At 40.5% G+C, this 27,506-nt stretch overlaps 3 protein-coding genes across 3 annotated transcripts; 1 reads left to right on the top strand and 2 right to left on the bottom strand.

Moving 5' to 3' along the window:
- Positions 1–492: 492 nt before the first annotated feature.
- On the top strand, positions 493–1,840 carry LOC145442380 (transcription and mRNA export factor ENY2-like). Its single transcript, XM_080320274.1, has 2 exons — positions 493–803; positions 1,647–1,840. The coding sequence occupies exons 1-2, from the start codon at positions 642–644 to the stop codon at positions 1,794–1,796; spliced, it is 312 nt and encodes a 103-aa protein (XP_080176400.1). The 5' UTR covers positions 493–641; the 3' UTR covers positions 1,797–1,840.
- A 965-nt stretch (positions 1,841–2,805) lies between these two features.
- Positions 2,806–21,849, bottom strand: LOC145442379 (atos homolog protein A-like). Its single transcript, XM_080320273.1, has 8 exons — positions 20,638–21,849; positions 17,941–18,089; positions 15,587–17,102; positions 11,959–12,171; positions 11,077–11,250; positions 8,718–8,951; positions 5,546–5,778; positions 2,806–4,184 (listed from the first exon to the last, which is right to left on the bottom strand). The coding sequence occupies exons 1-8, from the start codon at positions 20,812–20,814 to the stop codon at positions 4,013–4,015; spliced, it is 2,868 nt and encodes a 955-aa protein (XP_080176399.1). The 5' UTR covers positions 20,815–21,849; the 3' UTR covers positions 2,806–4,012.
- A 4,427-nt stretch (positions 21,850–26,276) lies between these two features.
- On the bottom strand, positions 26,277–27,477 carry LOC145443882 (ER membrane protein complex subunit 10-like). Its single transcript, XM_080321847.1, has one exon. It carries the CDS (start codon positions 27,459–27,461, stop codon positions 26,814–26,816), a length of 648 nt encoding a protein of 215 aa, XP_080177973.1. The 5' UTR covers positions 27,462–27,477; the 3' UTR covers positions 26,277–26,813.
- Positions 27,478–27,506: the final 29 nt, after the last annotated feature.

Genomic DNA, 27,506 nt, shown 5'->3' with positions numbered 1-27,506 from the left:
TATTTAGCAACTGAAGCGTTTCAAAATGCGTAGACCCCTAGGTTGGCTATTGTACTAACAATAAAATAAGAAAATGCAACATTATGACTATAACTTAATCAATTTCATGATAAAATGTATTTAAAAAGAAGTTCAATCAAGTCGCTCTAGGTCTACTAATTTGATTTTTACTGCACATTTTTATCACGATTCTCGATGCCTCGACGGGCCCCACAAAATGTTGTTGCGGGCCGTAGTTTGCCCACCCCTGCCCTAGACCAAGGTGGGTGTCTGATTAAAAGACTACTTCAAGTCGTTTCGGCGCATTTATTTATATCGCAATCTTGTGGTGTATTGATTTGATAAAAAATTTAATAAATTATGATGATGATGATTCAAGAAAATTTCAATAATGATTTCAAATTAGAATTATATTTGGAGCTTCCATTTCTGATCCGGATCCGGCTCTTCGGGAGAATTGGATTCCGGATCCGGTTGGAATATACAATAATTTGATCTCTGATGTAAACAGACCGAGCTCGGTGGTTTCTGTACATCGCCTCCTCCGCTATTTCCACTGTTCACTGTTGTCCAAGTTATCTTGAAACGAGGTCGGAGTTCTCATACTTCCATACACTCTCAGGCAACTCAATACAACAGTTATGGCGGAATATGGTGGTGATAGGAAAACGAAAGATGGTCAAATGAGGTCTGCAATAAACCAGCAGCTTGTGGAAACTGGAGAACGTGAAAAACTGAAAGAGCTTCTTCGTACTCGACTCACAGAATGCGGTTGGAGGGACCAGTTAAAGGAAATTTGCAAAGTTTGTATATCACAATATTTGAAGTAGTTGCACTGTAGTTCTCACTGTTAACTGGCCCTTGGTTTAGTTCACTTGGTTGTGTAGTTGGCGTTGGACAGGAGTCCAGGCTATTGGTGGTGTTCCACGATAAGCAAAAAGTTTTCAAAGATTTGTTAATTGTACCTTACATATATTCATGTTTAGTACTCCAAAGGTATTTTTTACAAGTGACAAAACGCCATTGTAACAGAACAGTGAACCACAATGTACTGACCAGTGAAGTGACCACTGCTTGATTGATATTATATCTCATTGGTTGCTATCGCCATTGATGCAAGTGGGCAATGGGTGGGCAAATTGGACTAGTTTAACCTAAACACCCCCGACCCTGCATGCTTCACAATTGACTGGAATATTTCCTAATTTTCTGGGGCTCTGGAGGCAATATAGGCTTGCTTAGTCAGAAATCCTTGGTGTTGATAGCATCGGATGTAATCATATATACATACTGTGTTGAACTTAACAATCCTACTGCGCAATTAATCCATCTGCCAAATATTACTTAGCATTTCATTAACAATAAGTGCAAAATGCCGAGCCCTGACCACGATCTGATATAGATCTATCAATCTCACCTTTCCAAATACCGCCTCATTATTATCGCTTGTCCTTATACGGCCTTCTTTTACTTTTCATTCAGTGTGCATGCCTTCTCTTTACATCGTCTGGGCCCAGGTCAGGCTTCATAGACTTCTCCAAGCTGTTTCGGCACTTTCCTATCTTTTCATTGTATCGCAATTTCATGGTGTATTATTCTGATGAAATTATCAACAATAAGCTCGACTCAACTTTTGGTAAATTCAGGACATCATTCGAGAGAGAGGCCTGACCACTGTGGACGATCTTGTGCGTGAAATTACGCCGAAAGGAAGACAACTTGTTCCTGACAGTGTCAAGAAAGAACTTTTAATCCGGATTCGACATTTCCTGGAACAGCAATCAAATTTACAATAACCAATTTTTTCATACTTTTTCTAATAAAACTCGTCTTCACTAAATCTGATTCGATTTTTTATGGAATCAGGAGCGCTAGAATTACTTCCACTCAGGGTTGGTGACTCCTACTTGACTCAGAGTCATTTTTGAAATGCCTTAAAATGACTGGACTCGACTTGCATTCGAACCAAGTCATATGGCTCAAAACTAGGACTGCTTCCGCACTCACGAGCACCTGTCAAGAAAGCGCGATGCCGTCAATATTTGTGATGCGCATTATCCTTTAACGTATATCTACCGAGGTTGACAAACCCTGGTCCTGCGGTTCACGATAGAAGCCTGAGAGGGAACAAGCCGGCAGATTTGATAATCCACAGCATCAACTATCGGCCAGGGTAAACAGTTGTAATTTCTATAGTTGGGACTAGGCACAGGGACACAAGTCAAGTCGATTTGAACACATCTCAGAAATTGCTACTTCTTGCAATTGAGTATAAATTTGCAGTTACTTGTACATGAGTAGCAATGCTGACTACTTTGACCACCTCTGTGGTAAACACGTACCAAATTATTTCTGGTCATGTTAAACTGGCAACATTTTATTTGCGATCCAATGAACTGTATATATTTTAGCCATAAAGAGTGAGATGCTTGTGAACTTGACTCGACTCAAAGCTTCATACTCAACTCAGTATCAAAATCATCCCTCATTGATTGGGAGTTTAGTGCCATAGCAAAATTCTACCTTATTCGCATCCAAGCTGTAGCATATTCAGGGAATTAAGTGGCAGTTTTCCTGCCGAATTAGGCTGAGTAGGAAACCAGCCCATTTTGAGGAATTCGCTTACTAATAAGGCGTTCTCGATCTTGAGTATTCAAAACAAAGTCCTATCAACTTGATGACTTGATCTCGAAAAAATACCATTCAACATCAAAACCTGGCATCAATTATTAAATCTGCACTATCTCTCACCACAAAATGAGAACTTTATACACGATTCTACAAACTTTCAACATCCCACCGACACATTCTCAAATCCAAAGTTTATTCAAACTAACCAACAACCGGAAAGGCTAAAACGTCGTCCCGACAATGGGAAAGAAAAGCATGGTGACATAGATCTCTCACCGCCATAAGGTACAGAAGATTGCTATCATAAATAAAAGAAGCAATACTCGACTGTAAAGATGAAGCGACAAGGTAGAAATGGTGTATTGGTACGGTATGGTACTAGGTATTAACTATTACACTCTTCCACCACTACTTAATGCTATGTTCACGTTACTAACGGTTTTGCAACGGATACGCGGTGGCCATCGCTTTGACAACAAAAAACCAGCAGAATATCTCCTGGGCAGTTCATGTTCATGTTCACAGAGGATGCAAAATACAATTAGACGGATGAACGTTTACTCTAACTCTTGTAAGAAGTCAGAATAGATGCAAGACACTAGCAAGTGAAACTCACCTAGCAATGCTCTAAAAATGACACCATTCCCCGTAGCTATAGTGACACAAAACAACGAGTCTACTTTGTTTTTCCGTTAGAATGCGTCTGAAGTAATATACCGAGCATTTGTTAAAATTTGCAAGAATCAACTGCGTAAAAGCACACACTCTCATCAAGGATCTGACGCTCCAATACACAAACCGTGATGTATTATCAAGTACCAAATCAATGGATATCGTTCCAAGGTACCGCAACACCGTAGGAAGGAGGGAAAGAAGAAAGCGAACAAAAAGAGGAAAGAACATAAATAGAGAACTCTGAATCGTAACCCCATAGAATAAACAAAGTGCAAGAACGTAACTGAAAATCACAAGCAAATCGACAAAGAGGCTGTGAGGTTACTGTGGACAGTTGCAATCGTCGATATTAATGTTACTAAGAGGAATACGCACGCGGCCTTGTAGCCTTCTTCGAGAAGACATCTCGCGACACTGACGTTTACAAATAGGCATTGAAATCTAGGAACAGGCGTTACAGAGATTTTGATAAATGGAAACCACGCGGTTATAATAGGCGATCAGATTGGCGGTAGGACTTTATCTATCATTAATTCATCTTCCACCAGTCGCTTACCAGGCGAGGCATTAAAACGTATCAAGAGTAGTAATATAGCATTAAAATCGTATCTAGTATTTTTCTAAAATCTGTAAGCACATCTTCGATCCGCGACAAGGTTTTGTTCATATTTCGCGAGACAAAATATCCCCGGAGCGTAAAAGTACGTCATTGCCTGCATTTGTGGCTTCGTTTCGACGAGTACTTTGGGTTCGAGGGGAACTCGGTCTCGCTGTGCAGTTCGAAGGTGTTCCCGGAATCCCATTCGTTCGAGGCGAGAGAGAATAAGATCTTGATGTTGCCGTGGATGTAGACGTTATTAGTCTTGCTGCTCTCGAGCCTGCCGAAACCGAGTGGGTGAAATGTGAGAGATGGTCATACCTATGTGTTCTACTTTTCAGATTACTCAAATATTTGAAGATACTCTTAGAGCTGATGAACTTCAATGTACAATTGAATAATATATACAGTTATTGAAATAAACTCAAATATTCAGCAACTAGCGGTGAGTTAGCGTAGTGGTGACGATAAGCCCCTCTACCCGGGCAGCCCAGGATCGATTCTGCGTCGGAGGTTTCCCTGAGCTCCTCTTCCTCCGTGTTGATGTTCTTACGGTGACAAAAAAGACCCAACGAAAGAACGCACTCACAAGGAATGGAAAAAGCAAGAAAGAGCTGCGGAATAGAGATTAACATCGGAAAAGAACCGTGACATCGGACACTAGTTTAAGAGACAGCAACTGGTCGTTCGACATCCTCCTGTCTGCTCATTACATTGCATTGTGTGTTATCGCATTATACAATTGTGCGCGTCTTGATCAGATGAAAATATAATCTTATTATTATCATAGTAGATAATTCATGTTTGGTGACATGAATGTTGATATCGAAAGTTCTTTTGAATTCTCTACTAGTTGCTGACGATTACCCCTGACGAGATAGTCAGCCGAAAATATTTGGGTTTATTTCAACAATAGTACTCGAATAGGTTTTGAGTTACTGGCATGCGGCTGGTGAAGTGTTACGATTTTAGGCTACTTCCTTTTTAAACTATAATTTGTAGCTGGAATTTACGGATACGTTTGAGTCACTTTTATTAGTAAAAATCACAAAAACCAGACGAAATAGCCCTGTGTCCTAAAACGAATTGTATTTTCAAAAATTGCACATATAGTAGCATCATTACCCCGACGCAGTAAAGTCAGAGTTACATAAAAACCTGGGGTAAAACGGGAGTTGAGGCAAAGTGATAACCTTTTTTTTAGTCAACACTACACTTTGTCGTAAAAAAGCGGTTAATTCGGGAGCCGAACCAAAGTGATGATCTTTTTTTCTGGTCAACACAGTACCATTGGTCGAAAAGTTTTCAAAATCACCAGCTTTATTTTCTGGCGCTGGAGCTTTCAGAATTTTTGAATAGTATCCTCTTTTTTGTATTTCAAAATATGGTAACGTTAACTCAAGTAAGACAGTGCCATTGACATTACTCTCTTCGATGCCGCCCATTTTAATGTCCCACATCATCCATACTATCATGACGTACCAATAAGTGAGAAAGGAGTAGTCGACTCAAAGCCCAATAATCGAATCGCTCAGGTCCCAATTTTACCCAGTCATTATCATTGAATGAACAAACGAATGTGAAATTACCAAAAGTAGGTAGAAACTTGAAATATGGAAACGATCAAACCCAGACACTCACCGTAAGTGTACAAAATAGCGAAGCTGCTTCGGACTCGGCTGGTTCCGATGACAGCTGCCATTCGAGTCTTCCGGAAGCCGTCCGGACCCGGTCCCACGAGCGTCGCAGGCACCTTCGACCGGCCGGCTGAAGATGCGGTGTCGCAGGAACGTGCAGTGACCCGCGGGCATGTCTTCCACGTCGTACAGAATAACAAATACTTTCACGACCTTGTTATTCGGATTGAACAGAGTCTGAAAATAGAAAAACACGAGATATGAATTACTGTTAGTGTTAGATACGGGTGCTCTTACAGGCAGCACCGCTAAATCGACGTTCAAAGGCTTAGCCATTGCTGGAATATTGATACTCAGGTGCAAGTAACAACGTAAATCTCTACCGGTATTGGGATCAAGTCACAAGTCAATTCGAGTCATTTGCCAACAGGGCGTTGTACGGCTCACAGATACGTAGAACTACTAGACCACGTCGGTGACTGTCCGCCAAATAGATGTTAGAATATGAAACCTCGGAGAGTTGAACAAATTGATATGATGGAATACACAATCCACCATCAAGTCCATGCGATATAAATTGAGCCTGCACCAATTATTGACAAGCAATATAAATGTATAAACTAATATATCAGCCCGATTAAAATAACGCAAGAGTTTCATTAAGAGCAGAAAGACACTGCTGTAGATAGAATACTATACTAGTAGACGACACACGCTCTAATCATTACGCTTGCGGTCAATTTACTTGTGACAAAGCGACGGAGGCTGAGTTAAACCAGGCTGTGCAATTCTTGAATGACCGGTTGCCGACACAGTTACACAGATCATGTCAAATTTCAGAGGCGCATGCCAATTTTGGCTCAATTCCAGCCAGTAGAAGCCAAGTTATAGCAGTAGACAAACTTGGACTTGAATATAATAGCATTTTATGTGCCCAACTCTTGTTACAGAATCATAGAATTAGAAATTTGTCTACTGCAACAACTTCGCTTCCAGCGGTTGAAATTGAGCAGAATTTGGTGTGCATCGTCTCTGCTGAGGTAGACAGAGAAATTTGAAATTTTATTTTTTATATAATAAATCTAAATTTTTGCAACTGCAGGTAGTTCGCTTCTGCTGGTTGGATTTGAGACAAATTTGGTGTGGAGCATTGTTCTAGCCAACCTAACAGTTTTATCACGTAGCCAGTGAAATTTGAAGAAAAAGCTTTTTTAACAGACACCGATTACTTGATGGCTTGAAATGGACAAGGAAAATTTTGCTTCGAGTCACGAGTCGATCCATATTATTTAAACGCCGAGTCAAGTCATGACTCGAGTCGTAATAACACTGATCTCTACTGCGTACAGATACAACTAGAAAAGGCGATGTCCGAGTGAGTAAATAAGTAAGTATTCTAGGCCCAGTTTTGCCTAAAAACTGAGAACTGGGAAGTAGAAGTAGTCTTCAAATGATAAGTAGTGCCAGTAGGCCAAATCTACTTGGGTGCTTTGAAAAAGTAGTCTCAGGCTACTTTTTGCGTGGCAACTTCATCGATGCTATCTGTATCATTATCACAAAGCCACAAATGGTGGGGTGGGGTGCACACAGAGTTGTAATGACTAGAGTCATGACTCGACTCGAGTCAGACTCGAGTCACGATTTTCTGATGACTCGACTTGACTCGAGTCATTTTCTTAAAATACGGAAATGACTCGACTCGACTTGAGTCAATATGTGTATTGACTCGACTTGGACTCGAGTCATTGCGCATGACTCGAACCAAGTCATATGACGCGAGACTCAGACGGCCAAGGCCGACATTTCATTGCAATTTAGAAGAATAGAAAAGTAACCAACCTATTGGGATTCCGTCTATTGGTACTGATACTTGAAAATGCGACCAAAAACTGTTAAAAGGGAGGAAAATTGCTATATTATAAATGCGAACCATTCAATATCACCAAACAGAGTTATAAAAAGTGAGTTTAACAAGACTTTAACTGGAAACTGAGCAGTCAACACAATGACTTGGACTCCGACTCGAGCCATAATACCATGACTCGGACTCGAACCTCTGCTCGATGACTTGGACTCGGACTTGACTCGATGGTGAATTGAAAATGACTCGACTTGACTCGAGTCAAAACTATAAAAGTGAGATTGACTGGTGACTCGGAGCCTTGTGACTTGGTTACAACCCTGGGTGCACATTTAACAATTACACTCTGCGGTCTTGATTTTGACAGTATAAGACTGTCATTACTGTTTCACTAGTAAAAAGCAGGCGTGGTTATGCATAAAACATGTCATACTTGACAAAGTATGGATTTAACAAGTGAAAAATTAGTCCCGGTACGCTACTGCTTTGGTAACAAAAACTGTTTGTAGGTACAGGCAATCTACTTCCGAGTACTCTACCACAATCAGTTTAGAAGTAGGAAATCCTACTACTATCGGTTTAGAAAGTGATATATTGATCAATTGCCTAAAGAACTTCATTACAATCAACCCCTCAATTTCATCTCTATTCCCTTGACCACTTGTTGCTAATTGTAGACCCCAAGGGAGATATCAGCCTATTTGGTGTTAACTTTGGTGATGCATCGAAGTGGGACTCAAAATCATTCTTCAAGTTCAAACATGCATTTTCAATTTAGTATTGCAAATTTTCATTACACAGAGGTCGCAAATCTGTCAAAATCACAAATACTTCTAACCTTATCAGCCACTCAAAATGACTTCTTGGAGGTCAACAGACATCTATTATTACAGTAAGTCAATCATGAAGTGTCAAAGGTGAATCACTGCTCTTAAGTCGGAACTATGCACAGGCAATTAGTCATACAGTAACCACATGGTGAAGGGAGGTAAAATTTACAATGGTGCTACTATTAGGTATAATAATGTTAAGTGACATCAGTCGTGAATTACATACATTTATTACGAGTGTGGATCTCACATAAAATAACCAATCGGCTATTTCTGCGACTGGGTTCCTGCATGTAGTAACATAAAATGTGGCGTGGAATTACATCATTGAAAACTTTAAACGAGTCATCACGTCTCTACAGCATGCCAGCACTAGATTGTGACATCATATTGAAACTGACAAAATCAATGAGCACAATCTCGTATAAACACATACCCAGAACATTTACGAGTCACACTATAATTATTCATAGATCTTCACTCACAAGCTGTATCGTTCCTTTCCTGGGAATGGGATATCTGCGTTTCTTGCATTCTTTTCCCTTGAGAGACATCGTGCCCATGTAGGGTGACGGTGCATTGTCGTCGGACACGTGAAAGAACTGGACTGGAATCGGCAACTTGACCTTCAAGGGACAGAAGGACCCGCTAGCCCCTAGCTCCGCTTGAAACCCCTCCACAGACCCCAGTATTTCAAGGCGGTCGTGGATTATCGATTCCTGCAAAAAGTGTGGATTATCGTATCTCGTTCCACAAACTTTTCAATACATAGTGTCTGAATATCGGTTCAGATGTGTTTGGAAAAATCGAATATCTAAGTGACTAGATTCTGAATATTCAGCTTCGATTAGAGCCTAGCATTCCTTATCACTCATTACAAGGTCGTCTCCAGTACCGATGATGTGGAACTTTCTTTAGATCAAATATGTACCTTTTACGCGACTACATAGAAAATACTGGCAGTACTATATCGCATTATAGGTAATTTTGGTCAGGAGTTGATCACGTTTTCACATATATGCCATTATCACTAACACAGGTTGCTCAGTACTGCACGATCAGTATGCTGTGATACAACCAGTTTTACAACCGAGGTTTTAGGGCTTTCAGAATGGGTACATAGTATCGAAAGTATAATTTCAACTCTTAGTGACATGGGACGCACAATTTCAGTCCTCGAAAAAATCATCTCTACCCCCCTCAACTCGAATCGTTACAATTGACATGCACGACTCGTTGTATATGTTATGCTCTTCTACGTGAAAAACTTGAAAATTTTGATTTTCTAATCAATTCCTGATAAGTGCATAGAAACCCCATTTTGCAAGTGCAAAGGAAAAAAACGTGTTACCTAACATACAAATTTATAGCTGGCAGCATGCTTCAACGCCCATTTCTGTCGAAAGTCGCCAACATAACTTTGAGCGAGATTAGTTGCAAGATAACCGTGACTGTAATTTACCTTGAACCATTGTAATTATCAATGCCACGGGAATGATCATGTGATCAGCTGCAGTGTTGCTATCATCTTCCCATCCCAGTATACACACACCACACATAATTGTATATACAACCTTGAATGACCCGTTTGTCAAGATAGCATATTGACGACCCGCAGGTCATTAAACAACGATTCGCGCGCCACGCACATCATAATAACAAGCGATTTCATTTAGAGTCTCGTAGATTATCACATGGTAATGCACTTGCGCTTCATTAAAACTTTGCAAACGACCCGGAATAACATTAAACGAATCATTATGACCTGAACGGCAATGTAATGTCTTGGCTCACATTAGGATGGCCTTGTAAAATTTTCCGTTTCGCTTGCAATAAAGGGTTGCATAATTCAGCAATTTTCCAGTCCGTGATATGACAATTTGAATTCAAAAGTCAGGTAGAACTAAGTGTAGCGCGAAAGAAGCATATTACATATGACCTTTGATCGTTACACACTAACTTCCTGGTTGATGCCAATTCCCACAAAACGAGGACACGAATTCACCCTGATACTCTCGGTTCGAGATATCGTTATCCCAGTATAGTCACAATGACATTTCACTACGGTATATCAGTATTTGAAAACGTTGCTTCATTATTGATCATTATATTACAAAAACGTATGATGCATGATTATTTGACATGTACCAGTCATCAAATAACATAAGAATTTTCATTGTTCAATAAAATCAGTATGCAAGTGGAAGAGGTCAATAAGTCACCTTGCCAAAATACAGATATGCAACGCAACCAAGTAACAGTGAATAGATAATTGATAATTCTGTCTCCATAGCTACAGAATCACGCAGCAAATAAAGCGTTTGAAAGATTTCTTGATTAGGAAATTGACCAACATATCATGACGTAATTGACCTTGATATAACTTATAATTGACATTTCGTATCACATAATTTGTCATCTGCTCTGTATTATATTGCCACGTCACAAAAGCAATGGCAGTAGGGCGTGATCGCGTCGCATGCGTACGATGCATGCAAACAACATGCAGAAAAACTGGTTTAACAATAACCTTTACTTTACTTTACAGCAGCAAACACATATTTCTATTGATAACAAATCAAAGGTTTTTCCTCAAATCTCAATTGGTACAACTCACCATCTTTTGGAAAAGAAAACACTAAATAATTAAATCGACATGCGCATTTTACATAACTTGTCATGGGTTGCTTTACACATATCTTGTGCACCTTTGACACTACGATAAAATCTCATACAATATTGATGGCACAGCTGTAATAATTAAGGACTCGACTCGAATGACAGAAGTGTCGCAGCATATTGATCGAATGGGCTACATCTCCTACTGTAAATCATTTCACGCACCTCAAACGATCCCAGCAGTCGCCTTGTCGGCGTTAAATGATTGTGACCGTGGACAATCAGTCCGTTTCGCTTCATGCACTTCCCACGGCATACGGAACGCGAACTGCGTTGGTTCAACTTGGACATATCTTCGTCAAACTCGAATCGCACGCTGTTGTTTCTTCGTAACGGGGGCTGAAATTTTTGGAATTCAAATATCGCGAATGCTCCCAGATTAAACACCGGAAAATTACAAATCTATTCACGGGCGGTCACTAACAAAGTAGGCTACTTCTACGTTGTCAAAGTGCTCGTATAATTTTTTCTTCCTCGAACTACTTCCTCAAATCGTTGTTTTTAGACTACTTTTACTTCTACTTTAGAATTTAAGGCACAACAACATATTCCTTTTAATTTTGCAAAGTAGGAAACTTCGGGGTATGTTTGCGTCAACTTGACGAGTTAAATTGTCAAAACAATTGGGTGAAGTAGCACCTGTGTAACAGTAACCGAATATATTTTTCAAAATTGCAGCTTTATTGTAATGTTATATTGCGCTAGTCAAAAAGGTGCAGTCACCTCCTATTAACTGCTAACAGTACGAGACACCTCGACCAAAGCACATACCGTGTTACTTCTACTTCTACCCGAGCCCGAACGCTGACTACTTTGACCAGTTCTGGGTATAAGACACCTTCTATCATAGTTGAGCAAAGAATCGTACAATTCAATGACATAACTAACTGCGGGAACTGAGTTGCCTTCGTAAGCGAAATGCCAATAAGAACTTACATATCAGTCGAAAATCCGATTTCCAGTGGGGAACCAATTATTAAATCATGCCAAAGTTGTTAGCATATATTCTAAATGGTAGTTCATGACGAGACCACACTAAGTACTTACCGGGCTGGTACAAACAGTTTTCTGTTGCGGAGGATTGAAGCGTAGCTTTCTCGCTGTGCCGCATGGCGTTGCTTGCGACGGTTTGTGTACGGCCTCGTGTTTTGGATTGTGTGCATAGTTGTTTTCCACACAGTTACTCGGTAAGACACGTAGTTTTGACGGTGGCGACCGTAGCAGGCTAGACACTGCGTTGCCAGAGTCACCGCTAGTCTCCTGGAGGAAAGAAGAAAGCAGGGCGTGGTAGGATAGCAAAGCATAGCGCTCCTCGATACATTCGTTTATTACTATCTTTTATCAATTCAAGACATCACAGGATTGCAACAAAAATTAAATCAATTATAGTAGTCTGTAGATCAGACATTCATCTCGGCTGTGCTGTGAACATCATGGACAATCTGGCAGCAAGTGATTAAGTAGCACGAGTAACAGTTGCTACTTGGATCAAGGATTTATAATTATAGAGACAAAAATACATTTTTTATTCACCCACAAATCTCAATCCATATTTATAACAACTGCAATCAAGATTATTCTGCAAGCAAGTTTTGTAACTGCTCCGTCGGCAAATACATATCAGAAGAGCTTCTTGGAGGTACAAAACTACAATATACAATTGTAAAGTTTCTTCATATTGAAATGAACCCGAATATTTTCGGCCGACACACGTCAGGGGTAATCGTCATCAACTAGTACATGGTACATATTAATTTGCTCATGTTTCGTGATATGTTTGTGTCATTGAATTGGCGGTGTTTTAAGGAGTACGGTATTACTATTAATTTATTAACAACATTTTTTTCAAGACAGAATTTAGGCCCATGCCCCCATCTTGCATACCATATGGAGTGCCAGGGACTACATTAGGTTGGAAACAACCGCAGACATTTTGCAACCAGCGGATAATTCCAGCACAACTTCACATGAAACATGAAACACCAATCAGAAGAGCTGTATTAAATATATTAGGCTGTCTGTATTTAACCATCATTCAGCCATTCCAATTAACAGGAAGGCACACAAACCAGGAGTTGAGGATTTGGATTGCAGCAACAATAGAGTAATAACTGTGCAAGTGAACACGCAACCGTGCGTGCGGCAATTATAGAATATGCCAAAAATGCAATGAGTCATTGCACTACAAGTAATGGGATGAAACCGGTTATAATCCCTCCATAATCTGAATTTGAAAATCTCCGAATATTTTACACTGACCTCGTTACAGGTTGAAAGCTGCTATGAGAAGCATTGTCCTAACACCACAAGCCCCACAATGAAAACAAGACGATATGGACAACCAATTCTTTTGTGAGCGTATGCCACTACAAACACGAGAAGACAATCACAACAGCACTGCAAATTAAACCATTGTTCCGTACTACAAAGTTGGAATAGTTGGGATATCATCGTTGGCCGGTTTTCAGACAAACGTGAAATCGTTACATAACCTCAATATTGCAACGCAATTTCCTTGTTGCATACAATTAGTTGATCAATCTCGCACATATTGCATTTAATCATATGCGCGTCAATGGCCTGGTACAAGGTGCACCAGTGGAAAGGAAATATTTGTGAAGTCATAGGTCAGAATAAACAAAGACGAACCTTCAAAACATATCATCTCAGTTTACTTTTCTAGATGATCAGCCTGGCATAATTATTTCAAAGGTTTGGGCAGCCTATTTATATTTAAAATTAAAGCAGCAACAACTGACAGTGACCAATCAAGGTGTAGCATGACAAAGCATTCAATGACAATGTAGTTGAATTTCACCAATACAACCAGAACAAATCAATCTGAATACGTCTCGTGTTCATCAATAGTGGGCAATTACTTGAATGACAAGTTTTGCATGTCAAAACCGATTGCTATTAATAGATCACGGTATGTTAGAGTGTTACTGAACATAGAATGTATCACGCGCGTCATGTGTTGCCTTCGTTTTAGCGGAGATACTGATAACATATACGTATATCTACACTTAGCCTTTGTCCGAGACATGTTTTGACATGGAATTTATCAAATAGTGGAGGCACTCCTATCTGGAAAAAATCAACTCGATAGCTGATTCAATGTAACACAATGAAGGCGGATTACGTGACAGTTATTTGTCAGTCAATACACTTACGTTTTATTATTGTCGAGCATTTATAATGATCTTATTGGATTGCTATCGATATAATAAACATGAATGTGAAAATATCTGTTCTTATCCAGCATACGGTATTGCAAAGTTCATAAAATCCGTTTCAGTACCTTAGATAAAAGTTATCACATATTTCCCACAGTAAGTGGGTAGCATTTTTGAAATTTTAAAGATTTTGATGGAGATACTACACGTCACCGTATCTAAATATAGCACAGGCCGTGTTCAGCAGTCGCATAAAAGCTGCTTGTGATATAAAATCGGCCACACCCACCAAGTAATGCTCTTCAAGAAAAGTGCATACTAGTCATGTTTAGAGTAGCCTACATATCTTTTACAGTTACAGCAGTATTGCAACGAACAATACAATATACATACATATTCACAATGTATTCAATCCTTTTCAACTGACTCTCAGAGTGAATAACTTGAAGCGAATATAATTGCATCCTTCGTTGCAACATTCAAATGCTATACCTTAGCAAAGAACAGTAATGCTAAAAATTGCATAACTTCTCTATCCTAAATATCAATTGAAGCGAGATTTGATTCGTCACAAAGTGCCGTATTCAGCCCACCAAGTACTCCAAATATTGGCGTCTAAATTCCAGATCTTCGCCATTCATAGTGACAATGTAAACAACGGAAAAATCTGCTCAGTCCAAGTTTGTGTTGCCGGATACAGCAGCAGCACAGGTCATGAAAACAGTTCGGGTCACCAAAGCAATTCTCTGACCAGATTATGATTTGTCAAAGACGAGACGAATTATATTTTAGTGCTGACACAATAATATTGCAAATTGTAGCGCGGCATGCAATTCCTATTTGATCTTGAGTGTTGTGATCTAATATGGTGGTTCTCGACCTTTTTCAGCTTGCAAACGGAACAAACTGCGAGTACCGCAATGAACTTTCGATAATCAGAATAAACCCAGAATTTAATTAAGAAATACTTATGTAAACTCCAAACAAAGAATTGGCACTCAAATCAATTGATAAATTTGCTGCGGTCTTCTTGATATTATACCTGCTTTGCATGGTTCTATCCGTGTTACAGCACCTACTTGATTTAGACAGTTTGGTTTCTATTGTCAGCAATGTGACTTTGCCTTTTGCTAGATTGTATTATACTGACAATTGTATTGAACGGTGGAATTTCGCCAAATTTTGTTGAATCTTCTTAGCTTTCACACATTACTGGTTGTAAATTAGTTGTAGGCTAACTAACGCTGGAAGCATTTTGAACTGTGATTAGTTGATAGTGGACCGCAGACTCGTATCACAGCGGACAGCGGGCTTGATTTCAGCCTCTTAACTTTTGCAATTGAGAAAAAAACTGAAATAAGTTGGCGGACCAATCTGAAAGTTGACATGGACATGTGGTTCAGAACCACAGATTAAATACGCAATCTTAGTTTATATATTCGCAAAACTCATACTGCCGGGATCGTTAGGCCTATTAACGTGATGCGCTCAATTCATACCTGTTCCGCGTTCAAATCTTCGAGATCCAACTTCAGATCCTCATCCGAAACCTTTCGCCGTTGCCTTATGTCCATTTCTCTCGAGGTAGCGCTCGGCGAGCAATCTCTCTTGCATTGCCTCGGTAACGTCTGTCTCCCGTGTCCCTCCTGGTCGTTGGGGTCACGTTTTTGGAAAAGAGACATCGAAAATGAACACTCGTCGATGGCCAAGGCATGGCAGGGCTCCACGTTGCCTTGTTCTTGCCCCTCATCCGCTTGTTTCTGTTTCGGAAACGAACCATGGCTTGAGGTAGGATGCATCATTAAATTCAACCCCAAACAATCGTCGGATACCACCATCGGCTCACAAGGCGGTAGAAAACTCCTGCGCGTAACGCCCGGGTATTCCACGGATAAATATCCAACCGCGGACACAGTGAGGTCATGAGACGGCCGGAATTTGTGACCCAGACAGTCGAAAGTATTGCTACCGCAATGTGAAGGTCGGAATTCGTCCGTAAGAGGTGGTACTTCCAGACAGTGAGAAGAGATGGCTGGGGCATTTTGATAAGGTGCATAGAGACTTTGACTGTTAGCCGAGCATTGCGGCAAATCGCCCGTAGAGCAGGAATAATTGGGGAGCGGTTTATGTCTTTTTTTGCGGTCCCGTATAAAAAATTCAGCCTCCACCGACTTTTTACACTGCTCTTTGAGTTTTACAAAGTTTTGTCCGTCGCTGCTGGTGCGGCTTAATTTGCGACGCGCTTCCAAGTCTAGTTTTTCAAGGTTGCTTACAGCAGAGTCGAGACTAGAGTGTCTGGTGCGGTTTTCACTGTCGCCGACAGTGACATCACCCATCAGACGATCGAACGCAGGGTGACGTATGTGAAACCCCGCGTACGCGCTTTGCAATATCTGTACTCTAGTGTCGTGGGGTGATGCTACCGGCGCCCCCACTAAGCCAGGCGAGCCGACCGGGCCATCTATGACATAATCGTCAGATAAATCGCTGTCACTCAAAGAGTCCAGCTGATTCGCGAGTTCCACGTCCTGATCTATGCAGTCCGAGTGTAAATTATCCAAAACACCACTGCTCCGCGGTGACCTAGACCTGGACCTAGACGCTGGCGACCCGGGTTCAAAATTAGCCGCGGTTGAAACACTGTCCGATGACCCCGAAGAATGTCTGGACCCGGGCCTGGCTTGTAAGAAACTACGCCCGCGCTCCTGACAACGACTACCGTCTTTTGTACCCGAGACAGATTCACATAATTCACAGTGCATTATCGGCAGTGTCGACCGTCTGGGTAATGATTTCAATCGAACGTTCACCCTGTCGCATGTAGCAAATTGGTGTTCTATGGGCGTGTCGCGAAATTCAGTCCGATCCACGGAGTCGCCGTCATGTTCGTATACGTTATAGAGGACGCTTTCCGGGCGTGACCCGTTGGTTGACGCCCACCACGACGACAGTTGAGAGAAATGGATCGTGGAATCGATCGCTTGCAACAGTGACAGTTGAGACATTTTCGATGGGCTGTAACGTAACGGGGAATCATTGAGACCGACCGAACGACACGGAACTGAGGCGGTCAGTAACAAAGCAAATTTGCATTTTACGAGCTCTCGACTACGTTTTCCCTACTTGCACCACTCGCACTCCAGCGTTTACGTTTGCACTCCTGCCTCCTATTTAAAATTGTTTTCAATGCAAACCTCCTCACTTCTCACACGTAAAGTACAAAGTAGTTTTGCGATAGGTTTTCTTCACTTTTAATAGTTAAATTATCATAAAAATGTTAGATAGCCCCCCTGCATCACAGTAGCTATATATATATATTGAGACCGCGCCTATTGGTAGTGTCATTGGTCGTTTTTCATGACGCTATGTATGTATTGCAATTTCAAAAGCAGTGATCTAAGACTAACTACAATCTACTTCAAGAAACTGCATACTTGGGTTATTGATTACTCTTCTACATCAACTTGAATTCGTTATGGAATGTCTTGGAACTCCCTACTTCTACTTGCATTTGAGTAGTAATATACGACTTAACTTTTACTTTTACTTGGTGGGAATGCCGACTACTTTGTCCACCTCTGACCAGGAAATACCATCGGCAAGCCTGTAATGGCAGTCAATTGGAGCAGCTGTGCTGAGATGATACTTGAGTTCAACAAGCTCAATCACAATGGATCTATTTTAGTAACCGAGACTGTAACGGCATTGTTTTGAAGCAAGCAGTAAGCCTAATAAACATGAAGGGTGAATGGAAGGCTATTGATAGATGTGTTAAAATAACATCACACACCAATGACTATAGCATTTAAATCAAGAGTTGGTCAATTTTTATGATGTGGTAACATGTACGTACGCATCCGTTATTTTCAAAGTCCATCTCTCCAACAGCAAAGCAGGGTCAGCATGGCCACATTCGGGTAGCAGTATAACTTCAATTGCCACAACACCACCAGCATGCCAAATGCCTTCTATGGTGCGCTGGAAAGCCAATGCCCGTTGACACTGAAAAGATTACGAACAAACAGATCACAAGACTATCCAACTCAAGATCATTACAAGCTGCATACTCGGTATCGTCATATTCTATATTGAAGAATTAAAAACATGAATTTAGGATGTGTAATTAGGATTAGTTTCGCGAGTCTACAAGTCTGGGTGACAATGTTTTCTGGTGAATAGGTCATTCAACTATTGGCAAACATGGTTTTTGTACACATGAACTAATTAAAAACAACTTGTAGGCCTCATTGCCCGAGTTAGTGGATTTTAACTATATAACTTTATGATCTTGTATCACACGGCACTAGCCATGACTGTGCAGAAATACGGTACCATCAACAAGACAGGTTCATGTCATATGAAAAGATATATCGTTTTTGACATGGCTTACACTTCACTTCGCACGGTAACCTTGTTCAGAATGTATTGTGTCATTAATGATCTTGAGTTTTGTGAGTCGACATCAAACATGACTTCACTCTTTCAAGCGCTACAATCTCATGTTCCTGTCTGTTTCAGGCTTTTCAGCTTCAGCTCAGAACGACTTCAGTTATGGAAGAATTACCTATTCACTAGGTCAGAAATAGACTTAGTAACAAATACTTTAAAGCCATTGATGACACTTCAGCCTGTAATGGACGGACAACTACTTCAAAAGTGTAATTCCACAGAAAATACATGCCAATCAAAGTCTGTTACCAACAGAATTATTATATTGCGTTTTTTAGCATCGTATCAACATATTTCACACATTCAGTTTATTATTAATTTCATCAATTCAAAACACTACAAGAATGCGATCCAGTGAAAAGGTAGGAAGGAGTCTTTCAATGTAACGCCCACCTTGACCTAGAACATATACACATTAGAGGTATGTTCAGATTGTTCACACGTTGAAAAGAAGTAGATGACATAAAAATGGCTAAGCAATGAAACTGAAGTGGCATGTGTTGGTAAGTAAAATAGATATGTATTGTGACTTTGACAAAATACATGATTAATACACTCTTTATAGACTTAAATTATCCACTGACGTAGCCACATTCGAGAAAAAAAAATATTGATACAGCTTAAGTCACAGACAGATAGAAATTTACCGACTGTTAGAGCATTAAGAAGGATTTATATGCACAAGGGAAAAACCTTGAACTACATCTAGCATCAAGGTGTAGGCTATCACATGGTTGTGCCAATCAATCGTTGTGTCCATCAAGTGATTTATGAAATAATCTAACAAACAGCATGCCCAGATGTCATAGAATACAACTGAAGCATGCGTATACAGTTTCTCAAAACGTGATGTTATAAGGCTTCATGCTTAGCTTTCTCAGTAACGGTCATCAACGAAACACATGAGTGATGAAAGTGACTTATCAAATGACATCATTTCCTTTAGTTATGAGAATGACATAATCTATTTTGTGACATATGTGATAATTACTGGTGTGGCAGAAACATCACATCACATTCGAATATACTATACATGCTTGTTGTTGACTGCAGAACAGTTATTGTGATATCAATTTGAAGCAATTAGCACGCTGCTGCACAATGTTTAAATATTTCACAACAAACTTCCAAACAAAGAAAGTGCAATTGATGATTGGGAACCCAATTAGTATTCCTTGTGTATGTATCACACATGAATAATAGATATTGCTCTAAAAATATGAATAGCCGCCAAACTTGATGTTCACGGCACTGTTGAATGTTGCAAATATTACATCTAATCACTAAAAATCACATATGTTAAATAAATTCTCAGGAACAATTTGGTAAATCTGCACCTGTTATGCACAGTAACCAGATGCACCCGATTCCAGTGTTTATGAAATGTAACACCCAACAAAGGGATTTGGAGTATTAGGCTACAGTTGTGACATACGATACATCTACATATTGATGAAGATATAAAAAAATAGTCAGTCAGTGTAATCTAAGGAGTACATTGATCGACAATTTAGCAACTCGTTTGAGTTCAGAGGTCTGCTTATCATCATTGCAGCTTGGCGATCTGGGAAAACACACCTCAAACATAAAATTTCCATTTGGTGGAGTGGAGTTTACTAATATTTATTTTCGTAGCATATGAGTATCACTATGCTCAGCTTAGACATCACATTCATGCCACCCTAGCCGTGCTCCTTTATTAAATTTACGAGGTTATCGCAGCCTTGAGCTTATCCAAAGGTGATACATACCCAAAAATTAACATTTTCAAGACACAAATACTGTAGGATACATTGAATGTTACATTTCCTGGTACAAAATGCGTTTGTAGACAGAATATGTTAGCCTTAATGCCACAAAATTCCTCAAAATTCCTTTTAATAAAAATTAGGAAGAAATTTTTTCCAGTGTAATTTAAAAATGCTTGGATAAACGCGGTATGCGGGTTATAAAGTTGAAAAAAGAAGAATATCTCTTGTTTAGTTAATTTTCTACAAAAGTAGGTAGAGTTTTGATGAGACAAGCAACAAATAAAGTGATTCGACTCCTGTATTGTAGTTCCAACAAACCTTGTATTATGGTATTACAAGCGTTCACTCACCTCCAAGTTACTAATGGAACATTGATGATGAGGCGGCGACAAGTTCCTCACTGTTGGACAATGCAAGCCGCGCCCCCTTATCCTGCGAAACGCATCCCATTTTCTACCTTGGATGATCAGCATTCCCAAACTTGTGAAGAACTCTTTATCGCAGAGAGCCTCAGCGCTTACTGCCATGATTCAACTCTACCCAGTGCAGGTACAGTATGCGTAAGGCTAAGAAAACTCGTGTTTTTGTCGGTCACTATCTTGTATTTCTTCGGAGCGTAATGTTTGGAGTATTGCGGTGACTCTTTTAAACTCTGTGTACATATTTTATAAAGCAAAATAGCTATGATCTCTATATCTGAGAAAATAATCAACTTTCATTTCAACTCTTTCACTAGCATAACATTTTCTTTTTGAAGGTTGCTTGATTGAGTGGAACTCTATGATAGCAATAGACAAAGCATAAAACGGACATTCTACAAGATCACATTTTCATTGCTTGAATGAAGCAATATTGGACAGTCCTACTGTAAGCCAGGCCAGTTGCTATGAACAGCGCTTGGTACTAATGCCACAGTATCAGCATCTTCACAACGTACAAGCCCGTTGATTGCTATTGGAGATTGATTTTAATTAGGGCAAGGTGCTCTAATGATGAATTCTATTAGGGGAGAAGATGGTATAACTGTATAGGCCCTACTTGGTGATCAATAATGATTAGGCAGCAACTCATCCCAACCCACACAGCAGCTGTTGGGAATCAAAATCGGGCAGTAAATTGAAAAAAAAATCATTCAGCATACTCACAGCTGTTAGGATACATACCGTATATTTGAAATTGTGCAAATTTACACAGCTATAGTGAATAGTCTCTGTTCAAGCCATTAGACGGAGTAGTGTATTGTTAAGTCTTTGTTTTTCGTGAATGATAATTGTGCGACAATACAATTAGGATCGCAGATTTGCCAAGCACATGTTTTATACCCATACGGGATGGCATGTACGGTAGGCTTGCTGCGTTAACATTACAATTGTTTCTATTTGAAAATAAATTGCCTCATGAATTCGTTGTGAGACCATTGCCACATTAAATGCTTCCAACAATACCCACGATTTTATACCAGGACCACGCCGATGTCTTCAAATCCCTCCAAAACGTTCAACTTTCACATTCCGAGCTTGAAAAACGCAGCGCACGATCGCAATCGGCGTTGTTTTGGAATGACGGTCTTCGTTCCGCTTCAACAGCTGATAACAGCAACAGCTGATAGGGCGACACCACTTCAGAACGTAAAGGGGACGGCTTGCTCAAATGGAGATATCAAACAGTTGCACTTACTCCATAAAGGGCTAAAGGCAGTTAATGATGAAGAAATATTAGTGGATAGTCTCTGTTTGTTCACTCCAATTGAAAATTTAGCGGTGATTTGTGATATTGCGGAGAGCCGCTGAATGTTTGCTGACACTGCGTAAGAAATGGTTTAAGCCAGAGAAAAAATGCGTAGATTTGTTGGCGTTCGTCGGTTATGCAATAGATCTGGCTCGTTTTTCCACGTAGCACCGGTTAGGCTGCAGTATTGCGTTCTGGCCTCTTGAAGTCCGAAGTGCACGAACGCACAAACGTTTGTCTCTGGGTTGGAGTTCAATGCTTCAAAATATGGATGGCACAACCCAACATCGACCTTTATAAAGGGATGGCCCCGTACATGATAATTCAAGTATAGCAAATATCCGATGATGATAAAGTCAAATCAACATATTCGCGTCTAGTGTCCAACACTAGGCTCAGTAGACATATGAGACAACCGACGTTAACAGTATCGCGATACCTATAAAAATTGTGTCGGATTAGAAATGATGCGAATCAACCTAATTAAACGGTGTAGGAAGCGTGTTTTTGTTTGATAATCTGCAAGAGTGCAAGAGAGCCTTAGCTCAACGTTAGTTGTGGTTTTCAATTACATATGCAGTCCAATAGGCCTACTTATACTCGGGGATATCTAGAACTCTAGACATCCCTGCTTATACTATACAAATATGGGTATAATGCTTTGTACCGTACTTTTCACAATGAATGTGATACATATGCAATAATTGAACAGCTTCTTTGAGGTACAGAACTTCAATATACAATTGAATAGTATATTCATATTAAAATGAACCCGAATATTTTCGGCTGACACTCGTCAGGGGTAATCGTCAGCAACTAGTAGAGAATTCGAAAGAACAGCGTATATCAACAATCGTAACACAAAATATGACGTCACCAGCACGAAATTTCGAATACGAGAGCGTTCAATGTACTATTTTTAGATGATACACGAACTCTTTTTGTTGACACAGCCTTGGCTGGTGTATTTTGATAAAAGTCGACTCCAAGGCGCACAAATGAAAGTGTGAGCGACCCTTTCCGAGTATGCGAAATCTGTCGTCTCGATAATTTTTCGCACAGGCGGGATTATCCAACAAGTGTTTGCCAATTGCAGAATTTATGGCCTTTGATTGTTCCGCATCAATCTTGAGCGGGTGAGTTAAGGGTGAGCTTTTCATCGAGCGTGTTCTATTCTTATGATGTCACATATATCTTGGGTTTGGTTCCTATTCAACGGTGATTTCGGTGGAATCTCACGGAATGATTGTCGAGAGGTACACCAACGCGTAGGCCTACTCGCAGACTCCGTATTGTGACCGTATTGACAGTTTCATTTGTCGATCATTATAATGAGCCGATTCCGAAGGTTTGGGTCTTGGGTAAGACAAAATCACAAATATTCGTTCAGGAAATGTGCGCATGCGCAATCAACTGTTACTATACTGATAGAGCTATTTGGGGCAACACCCTCTGAATATTTGCTTTTTTACGTTTGTGTGTGGTGCGGCGGATTACTTACCAACGTAAAACCACAATAATGGCCACAGCCGCATCAACAGCGAGCACTGCTTACAGAATTACGGCGGTTACGAGTTGCGATTGCGACCTTGGTGATGGTGCGCCCTGTGCCGCAGAATTATCTGCTCACCAGCGTCAGCACGCGACTTAAAGTTGAATCCGGCAGTCGATAAATTTACGCCACGACTACTTGGAATTCACCTCATTTCAAAACACCACAATTTTGTAACACCATTATAGGAACGAGTCGAAATGACTTGACATTGTTTCGTTTCTAAAAATGCCTGCAGATGTGATCGAAGTAGTCTTTGTTGGTACTCAAGTAGAATGCCAAACCAAAAGTTTTCAAAGTACTCATCAATGGACTAGTTAGTATATTCATATTGAAATAAACCCGAACATTTTCGGCTGACACTCGTCAGGGGTAATCGTCAGCAACTCAACTAGTAAAGAATTGGAAAGAACTTGTAGATCAACAATCGTATCACAAAATATGACGTCGCCAGCATGGAACGAAATCTTTAATAAGAGAGCGTTCAATGTACTATTTTAAGATGGTACACGAACTCCTTCTGTAGACAAAGCTTGGGCTGGTGTATTTTCATAAAGGTCGACTCCGAGGCACACAGATGAAAGTGTGAGCGGCCCTTTCCGACGACGCGAAATCTCTCTTATTCGAGATTTCATTCCATGCTGGTGACGTCATATTTTGTGATACGATTGTTGATTTACAATGTTCTTTCCAATATATTCGTAACTGTAGGGTTACCACATTTTGGAAATCTAAAAAGAGGACAATTTTTCAGAATTTTCAGACTTGCAAAACCGGAGGAGAATTCTCAAAAAATTGTAAATTTTACCCACTTCGTGGTCGGTTGACTAAAAAAGTCAACTTTCCGCTCAGCTCCCGAAATACCCGCCGGAGCGTCACTTCGGTGCTCATTTACGGCATCTCAGTCGGATTTTGCTATAGATATGACGAAAATTTTCAAAAAAGAGGACAAAAGAGCGTCCTCCGAGGACACTTTCAAAAAAGAGGACGTATGGTAACCCTACGTAACTGGCACAGTGTACATCCATTTTTTTCCGAAAAATGACTTTGGATCAGGGTTGTAACCAAGTCACATGGCTCCGAGTCACAAGTCAATGTCACTTTTATATTTTTGACTCGAGTCAAGTCGAGTCATTTTCAATTCCCACCGAGTCAAGTCCGAGTCCAAGTCATCGAACAGAGGATCGAGTCCGAGTCATGCTATTATGACTCGAGTCCGAGTCCAACTCATTGTGTTGACTGCTCAGTTTCCAGTTAAAATCTTCCTAAACCCACTTTTTTAACTCTGTTTGGTGATATTGAATGGTTCGTATTTATGATATATCAATTTTCCTCACTTTTAGCAGTTTCGGGTCGCATTTTCAAGCACCACTACCAACAAACGAAATCCCAATAGTGTGTTGGCTTCGAAATTACAATGAAGTGTCGGTCTTCGCCGTCTGAATCTCGAGTCAATGACTTGCGTCGAGTCATGCGCAATGACTCGAGTCCAAGTCAGGTCAATACACAGATTGACTCGAGTCGAGTCATCCGAAAATCGTGACTCGAGTCGAGTCATGACTCGAGTCATTACAACCCTGCTTTGGATCCTTATTGGGTTGTTACAGAATATGATTAGATTAGATTCTGGTATTCCTCTGGCTTTTTTGTGAAGACGCAGCCCATACAAACCACTGATGAGCGGATAGTGCTTTTCGAGACTCCGAATCCCTCCGACAACTTTAGTGTCTGAGGAAAACTCCCTCCGACTCCGAACAGCTCAATCCCAGACTCCGAGATACTCCGCCGAATCTCGTCAAGTATCCGAAACAGTGGCAAGCATTGTGCACTTGGTAATGCGTTTTACTAAATTAATGTGATAATATGGTTGACCTCATAGTATTGTCTACTCTCCAGTCCCTAATTGCAGTGCAGATGGCTGATTTTTATGCACTTGGCAATCATTTTGCATGTTACCTGTCATATTACAACTTTACAAGGTGTCAACTGTCTGTGTTTTGGTTTGTAATCATAATCAAGAGTGTATTCTGGTCAGAGCTATCCAAAGATATCGGAGACAAAAGTTACAATACTCCGAAATTCTCCGAAAAAATATCCGTAGTAAACTCCGACTCCGCTCCGACTGTCACAAATTCGGCAAAACTCCGTTACGAATCCACTCCGACTCCGCTCCGGTGCTCATCACTGATACAAACCTTCGAACCGTGCTACAGCCGAATCGCAATTACCCACGCCAATTCATCACTGCGATAAATAATTGGTAACACCTAGGTCAATAGCAGAAGTGGTCAAAGTATCTATCGTTGTCACTGAAGTACAAGTAATTCAGCCAATTTCTACTCAAGTAGGAGTAGAGATGTAGAAGTAAATAAGTATTCTAGGCCTCTAGGCCTAGGTTTGCCTAAAAAACTGCCAAGTAGAAGTGGTTGAAGATCACAGCCACTTGAGAAAGTAGTGCTAGTCACAGGCAAAATCTACTTCGTTACTGACCACGTCTGGTCAAGAGTAAGTCATTTAGCCGCAAAAGCTGTTTAGTAGAAATCAAAGAAGTAAAAAAAGTCGACCGCACGAGTAAGAAACATAAGTACACAAAACCTATATGCGTAATAAAGCAGAAGTACTTCCTTACTGACCACCTCTACCCAGCTAAAAACACCTCGTTATCTCCTGCCTCAAACAGACAGCTACTGCAGCAGTCCAGCACAAGTATTTCATAGATAGGTCATTATTCTGTTTTTCCAGGACTGACAAGGACATCAAAAGCATTCCGTGACAAGAAACTTACCAATGATAGATTTGCTACCGTCATAGCAAAAAGAATTGCACTCATTCCAGTCCAACATCAGCAAGTGCAGACAATACCAAGATCGCATGTAACGTTAGAAGACTTCTTAGATTTCCATAAATTAATCGAATCAATTGAAGAACAGAATGGCCAATCAACAAGTTTGCAGAACAACATGCAATGTGAATGTCATCAGTTGTATCAAAAATTAATTTCGCAAGCGTTACAATTCCGGACACTGAGCAGCTTTCCGGAATGTCCCTCCGACATTTCATAGATCTGCAAAGCTCACCATTGTCAGAAGGAAATTATATAAATTAATAGCTCTTATTAACAATCCGATAAAATCATAAACACGTTACTTTGTTTCGTATCATGAGCATAAATCCACTGCCGCACAAGACCATCAAGTCGTAATGGAGCTTGTGTGTACCACGTGAAGAACATTGTACTGCGGGAGATCAACCGCCCTGTTGCGCCTGCGCAGCATTTGACATAAACATGAATACAACCACTGGCACAATGTACATCCAGTATTTTCCGAGAAATGACTTGGGGTCCTTATCGGCTTGCTCTTTCTGTATCTTTTCCTCCCGTAACTTTTCAAGGAAGGCCGCCGTATCGGGGACTGGTGCCAGGCTTGGAGATCTCACCAACAATGTGGTTTCGAATTCGGTCTCATCTTCGGCGGTGAGTACATTGGAGATTGGCCTCACCGAAACACTAACCACACTACCTTCATCATCAGAATAGACAGTAATGACGTCGTGCAATGAAGTTGATTTGATAGAGTCTAAACAAGTGTATCCCATCACTACGGTGTTATTATCGTCGCCGGACTGCGAATTTAGTTTCAACCGATACAATCCGTGACCATCTTTACTTCCCATGGCCATAATCTCATCGGCTTCCAACGCGTTTTGAGATACGTGCGGTTCCGCGTCTTTTCGTTTTGCCCCCGGCAATTGAAGGCTTCCCCGACTTGTGAAGGTGCCGAGTCCAAGATCGTGCTCCATCTTGTATGATGGATCGTCTGTGGAAAGTTCAGCTGACGACAGTCGCACTAAATTCAAGAGCACTAGAGATATCCATAGCACCCAGTGAGTCATTGTTATCTAAATTTCTGCAGACGAAAAATATGATTGATAGCATTG

The sequence above is a fragment of the Botryllus schlosseri genome, chromosome 7 (genome assembly GCF_051294905.1).
Source record: "Botryllus schlosseri isolate E-star chromosome 7, Bs_hap1, whole genome shotgun sequence".
NCBI lineage: Eukaryota > Metazoa > Chordata > Ascidiacea > Stolidobranchia > Styelidae > Botryllus > Botryllus schlosseri.
This window is presented reverse-complemented; position numbering and strand designations above follow the sequence as displayed.

Excerpts from the sequence above, each read along its gene's own strand:
- LOC145442380 (XM_080320274.1), top strand. The coding sequence starts at position 642 with ATGGCGGAATATGGTGGTGATAGGAAAACGAAAGATGGTCAAATGAGG. Across the intron at positions 804-1,646 it reads AGTTAAAGGAAATTTGCAAA|GACATCATTCGAGAGAGAGG; the intron begins GTTTGTATATCA and ends TGGTAAATTCAG.
- LOC145442379 (XM_080320273.1), bottom strand. The coding sequence starts at position 20,814 with ATGGCAGTAAGCGCTGAGGCTCTCTGCGATAAAGAGTTCTTCACAAGT. Across the intron at positions 8,952-11,076 it reads GACTGCTGGGATCGTTTGAG|GAATCGATAATCCACGACCG; the intron begins GTGCGTGAAATG and ends CACTTTTTGCAG. Across the intron at positions 4,185-5,545 it reads CGCTATTTTGTACACTTACG|GCTCGAGAGCAGCAAGACTA; the intron begins GTGAGTGTCTGG and ends CGGTTTCGGCAG.
- LOC145443882 (XM_080321847.1), bottom strand. The coding sequence starts at position 27,461 with ATGACTCACTGGGTGCTATGGATATCTCTAGTGCTCTTGAATTTAGTG.